At 43.5% G+C, this 12,409-nt stretch overlaps 1 protein-coding gene across 2 annotated transcripts in view; it reads left to right on the top strand.

The window, feature by feature from the left end:
• Positions 1 to 12,409, top strand: part of GMPPA (GDP-mannose pyrophosphorylase A) — a 113,089-nt gene that overhangs the window by 20,942 nt on the left and 79,738 nt on the right. For both annotated transcript variants that reach the window (XM_069227155.1, XM_069227156.1), the window contains exons 5-6: positions 8,153 to 8,345; positions 11,918 to 11,977. In XM_069227155.1, the coding sequence (XP_069083256.1) occupies positions 8,153 to 8,345; positions 11,918 to 11,977 (253 nt within the window). The remainder of the gene's footprint in view (positions 1 to 8,152; positions 8,346 to 11,917; positions 11,978 to 12,409) is intronic.

Genomic DNA, 12,409 nt, shown 5'->3' with positions numbered 1-12,409 from the left:
CACGCTCCCTGTACTCCAGCAAGATTGTGAGACAGTTCTTTATAAGATCCTCTCACTTTGCAGTGAGAGAATGAAAAGTAACCACTAAACTCCATTTTAAACAAATAAGCAGCAATTTATCAGAAGATATAGCCTGACATTTGAATGCACATCAAACGTGACAAGATGAAGATAACATTTAAGGCATCTTTATTGCTCTTTCACCTTCTGAACTCCAGCATGGTCGTTTCTTGGACCGCTGCAGCACCTCCCGCACCCCGACCTCCAGCGCCTATGTCGTCTCCCAAAACAACCCCCTCATTATCACAGGGAGGCACCAAGTTTACAGGAGATCCATCTCCCTGAGTGAAAGAAGGGACATCTTCTGCCACGGGTCACACTTGGGGTGTCTCATACATAACAGAAGGTGCATGGGAATGCAGCGGAAGCTTGATGCAGCTCACGTGTGGATCGAGTCTCCTCTTGCTAAGCTTCCTCAATGGAACACTCTCTGCCAGTATTATCTCCACAACTCCGACTGCCCTGAAACTGTGAAGCACCAGACTTCCCTGTTGTTCTCCAGCCCCCACCCCGTCCCAGTCCAAAACATCATCTGGTGTGGTGTCGGGCTTCCACCACAGTGCACCGCCGTGAGGAACATCATCTTTCAACAAATGTTTCAGTTCACAGATTCACGAGGCACTATCTTGGCTTGAAAAGGAAAGCTGATTATCATTTTGGTCAAGCTTTTCTGAGGAACCTCATTGCTTAACTCAGTATTGTGGTTCCTTCAGATTTCTACTCAATTTCTGTAGTTTCTTATCCCTTTTGCCCAAAAACCACGAGGACTACAATGTTTTAACTTTCCACTCTACCCTGATGTTTATGGCTATGCATGAAGATCCTACAATGCTAAAGACATGATTACTTATGTGCAGTCCTGGTTCCACATTGAAGTAATTTGCCTTGATCATGAACGCCCTTCCTCCTTCCCAGGTTCTTTTTCTTGGGTATCTGGAATGATGTATTTATGTATGTATTGGCATTTATAGAGTGCATTCCGGCCGTAGCATTGAAGCGCTAAGTTGCAACAAGTGAAAGAGAAGAAGAGCACCGAGAGAGGAAGCAGGGAAGCTGCCAAAAACAACTAGAGTTAGTTTGGAAAAAGCCAAGTTTTGAGCTGCTTCCTAAAAGACAAAAAGTTATCATCCTTCCTAATGGACAGAGGAAGAGTGTTCCAGCAATTGGCTGCTGCTACTATAAAAGTTATGTCACCCTGCGGCTACAAGGGACATAAATCAAATGGAGCCCGGATGACCTAAGCTGACGACCTGGCACATACCATTGTAAGGAAGAACAGATGTGAAGTGCCTTATGAGCTAGACAAAGAGCCTTGAATGTTATGCGCCTCTCGACAGGTAACCAGTGCAACTCTCAGGCTGCCGCTCGCCGAAGCTGAGCGGGGGAGATCTCGTATCAACGGGGCAGCCGTGTTCTGAATCAGTTGCAATTTGTCGAGAGAGCCTTTGTCCATATTCAACATCAGCGCAATACAGTAATCTAGTTCGGAAGGCAAGGCAAGAGACACAGAGAGTCGAAGTTCCTTCTGGAGGTAGGGGAAGATTTTCTTCAAGGTTTTTAGGATCCAATGGCTTTGGTGGTCGAATTTACTTGGGACTTGAAGGACAAGGAATTGTCAACCACAATCCCAAGATTTCTAGTGGATGCTGTGGGGACAGGCAGGTCACGGCAAGATTGCGGCCACTAACGTGAGCTCCACAACTTACTGCTAGAGCCGAAGGAAAGGATCTCTGTTTTGTCGCCATTCATTTTAAGCCAACTGTGGCCCATCCATTCATTAATCTTGCTCATGCAGTGGTGGAACCTGTCTGCTACCTCCCCCCAGTTCTTATTAACAGGAATAATTAGCTGAGTATCATCAGCATAGGAGGCAGCCAGAAAGCCAAAGGAACGGATAAGACTAGCTAGTGGGGCCACATAAAGATTAAACAAAGTAGGGCTGAGAGAGGAGCCCTGTGGGACCCCACAAGTTAGTTGAAACTGGGGAGCTCTGAAATCACCACAACTTACTGTGGTAGATCGCTCGCACAGAAAGAACTTCAGAATACTCAAGGCTTTCTCTCTAACCCCCGCTTGGTGAAGACGTTGTAACATTAAGTGCTGCAAAATAGTATCAAGTGCAGCAGATAAATCCAGTAACACTAAAATAGCTCCACCCCCTTTATCGACCAGTCTACGAATAGAATCCAAGGTGGTGATGAGGGCGGTTTCCGTGCTACGAGCTTTCCTAAAGTTGTGCTCAGAAGGATCCAGGCATCCTGAGTCTTGTAAGAATTGTGCCAGTTCTGTGTTAAGATGTTTTTCAAAAAAATTTGCCTGAAAGGGCAGCAAAGCTATAAGCTGGAGGTCCTTGAGATAATTTGCGGCACCACCAGGTTTCTTTTTCAAAGGAATGCCAATCGCTTCCTTTCATGAGGGAGGAAGTGCTCCTGTGTTCAAAATCTCCTGATACACAGGTACCCGGGCCGAGGACACCAACTCTGGGGCAAGCTTCATCATGTGATGTGGGCAGGGATTGGTGGAAGAGCCCGACTTGATTCTCCCCATAAAAACTTATGAAGTAAATTTCGAGTTCACGCATCTTACTTATAAAAGGACTGACTTTCTGAGATCAGCTGCCAGTATAATGCATCATGGGTAGTGGAAACGCCTGGCGTCTTAAAAGGGTACAGTCTAAATCTGCTAGGCTGTACTTTTCTTTACTTAGACAGGCACTGGAGGTGCAGTGTTGTTATATTAGTATTATAAACAATCTACAATTCTGAAAATCTTGCCTATGGTAAGTTTTTGGAAGGAGCACCACAACGCAACGACATGTTAGATTCTTTACCCTTATAATAGGAAGCAGCATGTGGTGGTCCCCTGGACCATCATCTGCTCACCTTAAGTGTGCATGACATGATTCTCAAAGGGGAAGCGTTTCAAAATGGACACCTACTCCTTTCCAGCTAAGATACAACCGCAAATTGAGTGTTGGTATCTGTTTATAAGCACAATTGCTGTCACAAACCATTGATACAGGTCTTTGTGAGTCTCAGTTTGGAGGGGTCTCCTCTTATATGCTGCTCCCTAAATGTGATTTGGAATGAGTCGCTGAAACACTTTTGCAAGTCTGAACGGTTTTTAGAATTTTTTTTTAACTTTATCAAAATGCTTTCCTGTCTCTCAAAAGAGGTCTTCTATATCCTCAAACACTATATTGTGGTTTCAGATACATTGAGCTGTATAATTTTGAAGAGCTACTTCTTAATTATCTTACCACTGTCCTCACTTCTCATTTATATATAGACAACTTCCAGTCCAGATGGCATTGCCCCAGAAACCGCCCTCAGACAGCTTTCCAGCTGGATGACCTCTGGCCACCATAATCACCTGTTCTTTGTTCTCGACTCCTGCCTCTCTGCATCCTTTGATATTGTTGATCACCCCACTGTACTAGCCACCATATACAACTTTTGGAAAACAGGGTCCACTCTCAGTTGCATCTAATCCTCGTTGTTCGATCAACACTTTTGAACCTCTTTGTACTCCTCACCTTCTTCCCTTAAAACCCTGCAGGTCGCAGTTTCAAAGGTGAAGTCCTGGGTCGCCTAATTTTCCCATTATACACCTTATCTTATCGTAATATAAGAGCCTGTGACTATCATCTCTATACAAAGAATATCTAGTAGATTGCTACTTTTCCTTCTTGCATTCAGACACCAATCTCAAAATGTTTCTCTGCCATCATTGATATTAAATTGTTTAAAAGAGAAGTAAGTTACTTTCCTGTACCACCCTGTTTTCCGCCAAACATCATGACTGCAGGCAGCATTTTCAGCCAGAAACCCAAGGGTAAATTTCAACTCTTCAGTAAGCATGGATACATTCATAACCAACCCAGCTATAGCATCACTATTTCAGTTACAAAAGGTATGGGAAATTTGCTTTGCAATTCTTTTCACACAGCCAAGACGTTGATCCATTTGTCTTGAATTGACAACTGCAATTTTTGACAAGCAGCTTTCCACCCTTCATTATTTTACCTTGCTAGATAAAATTCTAAATTTTGCAATAGGAACTCTGTTGAACCTCCCCGCCAATAAACCCAACATCAAAGTACAGCCACCAAGGTGGTTGGTTGTCTGGCGTAAACATGGCTGTTTGAAAGCTACTGATCCTGGTCTTCAAAATCGTGAACAGCACCTCCATAAACTACTACTCTGAAATCCTGAGGCCCGGACATGAAAAACATCCACATGTAGCGTCCAAGGTCCATTCCTTTCAGTTACTGGGGCCTCTGTAATGAGATCTTTTGCTGTGTAGAGCATTTCTTGCCAAAATGTTCTACTTTGCACAATTAAAGAAAAATCAAGTAAAAAAGTCTAATCTGGTCCTTGACTCTTGGTCTTTGGAGCGTAAATACCAGTCAGGACGTAGGCATTAAGTCAAACAATTGAATATGAGCTTAAAACCCCTGTGCAAACTCGCTGAAATAAAGATGTGTCCATTTAGGCAGAAATGTCAGATCCTGTGAGAATTTTGGAAATGGCAACAATCCTTGTTGCAGAAGCTTTAACTGCAGCCCCAAGTCTTGAAAAACAGGTAGGTAAAAAAATGATGTAGAGAGGATTCAGACACAAGGGTCAGTCGGATTATCTTTTTTCACACTAGAGTACCTCAACCGGATGCAGAGACACTGTTTAATTCTCTGTCTGTTCCAACCTAGTGTTATCCTCAATACACAAGCCAAGGGCAGGCTGATCTCCAGTGGAATCATTTCATACGTGAGGACGTTCATACTTATATTGATGAGGTAATGGCTGTTAACGCTCTTGTCCAGGCAGCGGTTTGCAGTGAAAAAATGGAGGGAAAGAATTATTTTTAAAAAATGGGTAAACAGAATTGCAGATTGGATATGTAGACCACAAAAAGCCATACAATGAAAACAAACATTTGCAAAATGTTGCCGGTATAAGTATTGGCAAAGCAAATCTGTCGCATCTGCAACATCTGTTGGCCTTGCAAATGCTTTGTTTTTCTTCCAGAAGACTGTCGTGCATGTCCACACAAGAACAAGGCAGTTTTCAAAATTATTTTTCTTTTCCTACAGGAATAATTATTCACAGATGCCTGCCCCACACACAAAGATGCCTGCCTCACTTACTTACACATGCACAACTACATATAGCCATATTGGAATGGTTAAAAAACCTCTAAGGAAGCCCTCCTGCTGAAACATCATGTCTGGCGGGCAGAGTGTGAGGGGCTGGGCGGAGCAGAAACAGAGAGAAGTGGGGAAAATAGTCTTTAATGCCCTGCAATGAGTGCTCCTGGTGTCAACAGTGAAAGGATACAACTCATCCATTTAAAATTATGGTGAGAGCAAAATGTTCCCCTGAGCAGGACAAACTAAGGAATATGGAGCAAAGCACTCCAATCAGGAGACAAAAACCAAGACACACAAGAAAGACATTGAATTATGAGTAAGAGGAAGACACAGTCTCACTCTGTCTCTGTTGGTTACAGTTGATCTGTTGCTAACTGAAAGCTAAAATTGCAGGCAAGACTCAAAAACGAGGACATTCGCCAAGCTAACTAACCATAAGAACGTCCGAAGAATGTGAAAAATGGCCACCATGTTACAGGAGGGGGAACTGGGCTTATGGCACACAAGAAAGGAGCTTCTAAATGGACCTTGGAGATCTAAACAGGAAACTACTAGAAAAGCAAGAATACATTGAAGAGGGAGGTGGGACAGGGAGATTAGATGACCCGGGGGAGGGCGCAGGCTAGTGAAAAGAAATACCTTGTAGGGTAAGAAGACAAAAATGACACAAGAAAGAATGAAAGGGAGAGCTACGCAAGGGCTTACCCTTCTGTTGAGAAAAAAAGCATGAAAAAAGTATTGCTGGTTGGTGTGCAGTTGTACGAAGCATAGGAAACAGTGACCCCTTTACAGAAATAGACACACTTTCTTTGCCAAAGCTGAACGAAGTGTCACATTAGAGAAGTCCAACTGTGTCAGTCAGTTTAGATAAGTCAAAGGAAGCAGAACACACTGGACTGTATTCACTAATGAGCACACAAAGCAGTCACTACATCACAAGAATATGGACAGCTAATCCCTTGCAGTGACTACTCTTGAGAGTTAACAAGCTTCGAAGCATTCGTAAGCCAGGAACCATCAGGCAATACAGTACAGAAAGCGAGGATATTCCTGAGAATGCATCCTATACTTAGTACTCAAGGTTGTCTATATTTTCTGTGCTAAGCAGACTATAAGGCTACTAACATTTGTTCTAGCCTTTTCCCCAATTCAGATAGCACATCATACACTAGACTTTAGAAGAGCACACTTGGATTATACAGACAGAAGGACAGCTTCTTTGAAAAACAGGCCAGCTCTTTCTACTATATGCTCTCAACACAAGGGTGATCCCATCATTAAAGAACAGAATTGCGAGAACCATTGTGAGTTGTGTGCAGTTGTGTTGCCCACTAACTACTACATTTCTGATAGTAAGACCCAGAGCTTATTCCACTTACAAGCCACAGCTTCACCTAATGCGCTGGTAATCTGCTGTTGCCTCAGATAAGCAAAGCTGGCAAATGGGCACCCACACATAACTTCACAAAATAGGACTTCGTTTATATTCAAACATGACACGATGCCGTGGTAGGAAAGATAATTCTCCTATACGGATCCAACATAACACATGCACACACAGCTCCTGCATTGCTGAGGAATTCTGCTTTACAATTGATGCCCAGCACATGAATCCATAAAGAATATTTCTTGCCTATAGTATAGTTATAGTTTCACTTGTGACTCTCTTCACGTCTCTGTGAGGTGGGGGACTAGCAATCAAGAACATTACTGTAGTTTGTTTACATGCTAAACTACCTTACACACATTGAGTACAGTAAGAAGCTGGTGTTTGCGCTGCAGGACATTGGGGCTTCAGTATGGAAGCATATGATGTCATTCAAGAGACATTTATGGCTAATGTCCACAACTCAAAATCTTTAGGAAAAATATTTTACCGTTCTGAGCATGTGTGTTGTGGGAATTGTATAAAGTATGGGAATCTAAAATGAGATTGAGTGCAAAAAATATTTTACATTCATTCATGTAGCTAAGCAGGATAAACGACTGCAGGAACCAAACTGCTGATATTATTGTGGGAGTCATGTATGTCCCATACACAACTTGCCATGTTCCACCATGGCACAACACATGACACCCCTTGCCATGCAACACACATTAGCTTTCCATGGTACCCATCATGTAATCATCATAGAATTCCAAACATGCCAGTCTAATTCCCCAACCTTCCCATGTCTGTAACTTTCCTGCCTATCCTGTCATTCCTGCTCTTTCCATAGGTTGCTCCTTTACTTTGGGTCTGTTGTCTCTGCATCCCCACTCCATGCAAGAGGCAGTCTCACACTTGCACTACGTTCCCCCATTATCTATATCTATATCCAGGTGCCCAACCTGCCCCACGTTTCTCAAATACTGCCCCCAACCCAGTGGTCTTGTTCTGCTGCTGCCCTGGTCCCAACTCAAGGTCCAAACATAGAAATTATATTCTGTTTGACAACACTTAGGCCAACCAGCATGGGTCCACACGACTCCCCATCCTGTCTGTGAGGCTTGTCCACAATTAAGCTGTGAAAATAGGCATCAAGGCGAGTGGTTTAGTGTGTCTGTTTTTTCACACCTCTTTTTCCCTTCAGATGTCCAGGATGATTATAGAATTTGTTTGGATATTTCTGTATTTAGCTGCTTAAGATCTCCTGTAGTCACTACTAGCTTATGTATACTGTATTACTGCACATAAGATATGTGTAGTGGCTGTAAGGTGAGAGAACCTTCTCTTACTTAGAATACCCAGATTTATCTCGCCCTTCTTCTCCCTCTTTTTTTCACTTCCTGACCCCCTCTGCCCCTGTTCCGCACTTTTTTATTTCTCTGATGCCTATCTAATTCACTTGTTTCCTCTGGCTTTGTGTAACTTTTCTTCTGCATATATTGCCCACTGCTTATCCACCTGTGGGGCTATTCATTGTCGTTGTGATTCAGATGGTGTTACTCTTCCCACTTTAGATACCTGCAAGAATATTCAGCCCTGGGAACGGGCGGTGGCATTTATCACTTCCGTGATCAGATCCTTTCTGGCAGCCCAGATTCCTTCTTCATTCTGAACGCAGATGTCTGCTCAGAATTTCCCCTGTTGGAAATGCTGAATTTTCAGAAGAGTCATGGTGACACTCACAGCTTTATCATGTTGGGAACCACGGTAAGCACAGGCCGGATACTAGGAGATGTGTCTATGCCGATTGATGGGGCTTGTAATACAGTAAGAATGGATAGCTGGATAGACACTGAAGGTTGAGTAATGGAGTGCGAGTGCAAAAACACTGGGATGTGAGTAGCGGAACAAAGTCTACATCATTCACAGATGGGCAAGACATAGTAGTGAAGAATGGGTGAAATTCTGAGCTGATGGGTGGGACTGGTGTGAAGGGTCATTGAAACAGTGGGGTGGCCAGTTGGTAACATACTGGGGCGGAGATTGGATTGAACACTTGAGTAACAGTGGTGAAGTATAGGTCGGAGGGTTGAGTAAGAGGCCATTGATGTGCAGTTTGTTTGTGCACACTAATGTTATAGACGGAAGGGAGTAGAGAGTAGATGTTCTACTGATCTTCACTGGATATTGGTCCAAGGAGAAGTCTAGGCTGATTTCCAAGGCTTCCCTCATTGGCCCAAGACACATAGAGACAGCTGCCTCTATGAGTATTTGAAAACACACTGTGTGGGTACCTGAGGAGTCTGCTTTTACTTGGAGGACCTGAGATTGCATGCAAAAATCTCTTCACTTGTAAAGATCCTTACAGTCATCATGTAGCAGGGGCTACATCAGTAGAAGGTGCTCTGCAGGAGAGACCTTAAAATAAAAAGCAGTCCTGTTGAATGCAGTACTTCGACCACTGCTCCTCTGTTGCTCTTCTCACTTCCACAGGAGAGTAGTGTTGTGTTGTGGTCACAACTTGTCGCAGGACTGTTACCATGTGGGTCAAACTGCTGAGTTTAGGACGGCAACACAACTGCATGCGAGTGACTGAGTCAGTCTCACACCGGATGGCAACTATCCTCCCGACTGCATCGGCTTGCCAGCCGCACCTCACTCAAACCTGTAAAGCAAAAGTGACTTGTGGCAGTGTAAAAGCATGACACTGACTTCTCAGGGAAGTTGTGGTCGAGAGATCATACTCCTTTCTCTGACTTGCACAAAGTTTCATGCATGCGAAGGCAGACAAAGAGATGCAAGAAAAGTTTCAATATTTTTATTGAAGCGATGGCATCCTAGTATAAAAGACACCAGCTGCGATTATTAGTAGCATGAAACATAGCACAATGATGATTGTGACCATTAGTGGGGAAAAAAGATAAACCGTCCCAACATCCTGAAATAACCATGAATCTAGTGCTTTCTACCTATTCTACCAACGCCTTAATATCTAAACCTGAGAGAATGATGGTGTTTAGCCCTTCTGCCCGTCCCGGTCTAAGGAAGGAGCCCCAACCCCACACCTGAAAGGCGGCAAGGGTCTGCCTGTTGTTTTGCTGCAATCCTCCCGGTTGACTGGAAGACAAATCCAGGGTTGGTGAAGCTGTTGACAAAATGGCGCACAGCATTCGATGGCTCTGGCTGGAATGCTATGTGCCCTATTTTGGCCTATACAGTGTTTATATAGTAAAACATGTTGTATTCCAAGAACAGGCTTGATGTGTTACTATGTCTAGTTTTCGAGGCTTGACTCCTGTAGCACAGCCTTGAGCAGGGCACAGAGTCAAATGCACTCAAAGGAGTGATACATGTAAAACAAGAACAGTAGTTACTTCTCAGAAGGCAGCTGGTTAAGAATATAAAAACTGCCAAGCTAAAAGCAAGCCGTGCTAATATATAATAACATGTGTATAAAGATTAAAGGGCACAGGCCGCAGGCCTAGAGCTAAGATAAGGGTGCCCAAACAAGGCGCTAAAAGGAACCCACGACAAACTCTTCACTAAAACTTGTGCTGTGATACACCTGATTAGCGTCTGCTTTCTTCTGATGTTGGAAGTTGACAGTCTGGCACCACAGGTTTGCTTAAACTTGACCAATAAGTAAACCAGGATTATTTGTGTGAGGTGGTGCCCACACCTAAATAGATTAAATTCTGTGCATTAGGATTCTTACATATACGATTCTATGAGTTGTTAGGAAGGCCTGCGGCTAGTGAAGATGGGGGGTAGGCTATGTAGTAGGTCAGACTTCATAGCTGGACCATTATAATGATCTCAACAACTCACTAGGTTCTGAAATGATGACACAATGTTATAAGGAAAGAAGATGCCATCACAAAATCTACAACTGCACCCTCATCAAATGTCGAAGATCCTCCAATTTCCTATGGTGCCCCAGATTCGAATAGTCTAAGTTCGAAGGTCCGACCAGTGCATGAACCTGTGCTCTGAAACAAACTTAGTAAAAACACAGGGGACTTAAAGACTATTTTGCTTGAAAAAGAGCTAAAAGCTCAGTTCTTAGTGTACGCAAGCATCCCTCGCATTTGCTAACCACCTTCATCTGCATTCTGTTTCGGCTGTTTACATGGCTATAGCTATCATTAGTGCAGGAAGTACTGTGGCACCAAAACTCAGGTGCGTGAGCCTACTGGAATATAGCTCCGGCTGTCTTTCACTACACATTCATTGCTTGCTTTATGGGCTTTCACCTTCGTTTTGGTACTGGCAGGCTGGCAGATTTCCCAATATATGTCTGTTGTTCTGAAGGTGCATCAGCAGCACTTAGCATGATCCAGTCCTCCTTTACATACACACACACACTAGCATCAAAAGAGGTATTCTGTCTTCAAGTGTTCCCATGGCAGTCCTTCAGCCTCACGACGGGGGCTGTTCGTCTTTTGAGGATTCCTTGGTGAAGCGGGATGGCTGAGGATGAAGCATGACAACCAGGGGGTGCGAGGCCTTCCCCTTCCTTCATGCAGATGCCCCTCGGGTCCTAACCATAGTGACTGGGAAAGATCAGTCACCTGGAATTGAGGAAGCGTCTGTATTACGGTGATTAGGCTTCCCAGCTGGTGAGCGTATTACTAGGGCACGTTTGCTTTTTCGGTGGATGGTTAGTGATTGGGGGAACACAAGCATGCACCCGTATCCAAATAACTCTCTCCTTCTCCCAGCCCTCCATATAGAGGGCTCATGTGTTATACTTAAAATAATACAAACACTTGCCCTCATTAGAGGGCTAGACATGCAGCTTTTTGATTGTTTTTTTCATACCCTGAGTAGTCTTTTGTCAGTGGTGAATGTTTTTCAAAAGACAGAGGCCAAACATACAGAGCCCCATTTACGCACCACCCTCTTATTCTGCTGTTGATTCCTTTGTTTTATCTGTCACTTTCTGCCTTGTATGCTTCCCCTACTTGTTTATTTTTTTATTCGTATTTCCCTTTCCTTTTTATTACTCATTTTTCTACAGTTTTCCTACTGTTTAAAAAAAGGTTTTCCATACTTCTCCTCATGCTCTGTATGTGTTTACATTTTCCTCATACTGCTTCCTTTATTCTTACCTTCTCTTCTTCAGTATAAGTTGTGTGTTAATTACTTGTTCTTGATGTCTCATTCTCTTTCTGTTTCCCCTGTATGTCTTTTTTCTTTGTTATTCTTTAACTTTCACTGAGCCCTCTACATTTCTTTATTTTTATCTCCATCACTACTGCTGCACTCTAGCTGGGGACTTCTTACTTCTGGACTTCTTTCCTGAAATATCGTTGTTGATTTTGTTTTCCTTGTCATAGGCCAACCGGAAACAGTCCCTCAATTATGGCTGCATCGTGGCGAATTTGGACACACAAGAGGTAACTCATCCTTTTCAGATACCACACTCATACATTTTTTTTTTAAACATATTTTGATTAGTGTTGATTCAAAGTTAAAACTGTTAAAGACAACATGTGCACCATGGCACCACGCAGGGCGGGCAGATGCTCAGGCCATCAATCAAAGGAATACAGAATGCCCAAGGAATCAACTGCAAATTATGTGCATCACAGTAGGAGAACTTGCAACATATATATGATCATCTTACATTAAAGGAAACAGCAGCTCAACTGGGACCGGCCATAAGAATGGGTAGGAAAGTGTGGAGGGAAGAACCGAGGATAATCAGCCTGGTGGTGACCGTGGGGGAGGACTTAGCGGTAGTACACCCCACCACCAAACCCCCCCCCCCAAATACCCTCAACATATAGGGGCTCATCCACTGGCAAACTCTTACCCTGCTCTCATAG

This window comes from Pleurodeles waltl, chromosome 3_2 (assembly GCF_031143425.1).
Source record: "Pleurodeles waltl isolate 20211129_DDA chromosome 3_2, aPleWal1.hap1.20221129, whole genome shotgun sequence".
NCBI classification, from domain to species: Eukaryota; Metazoa; Chordata; class Amphibia; order Caudata; family Salamandridae; genus Pleurodeles; species Pleurodeles waltl.
The sequence above is the reverse complement of the archived record's forward strand: the minus strand, read 5'-3'. Positions and strand labels throughout refer to the sequence as shown.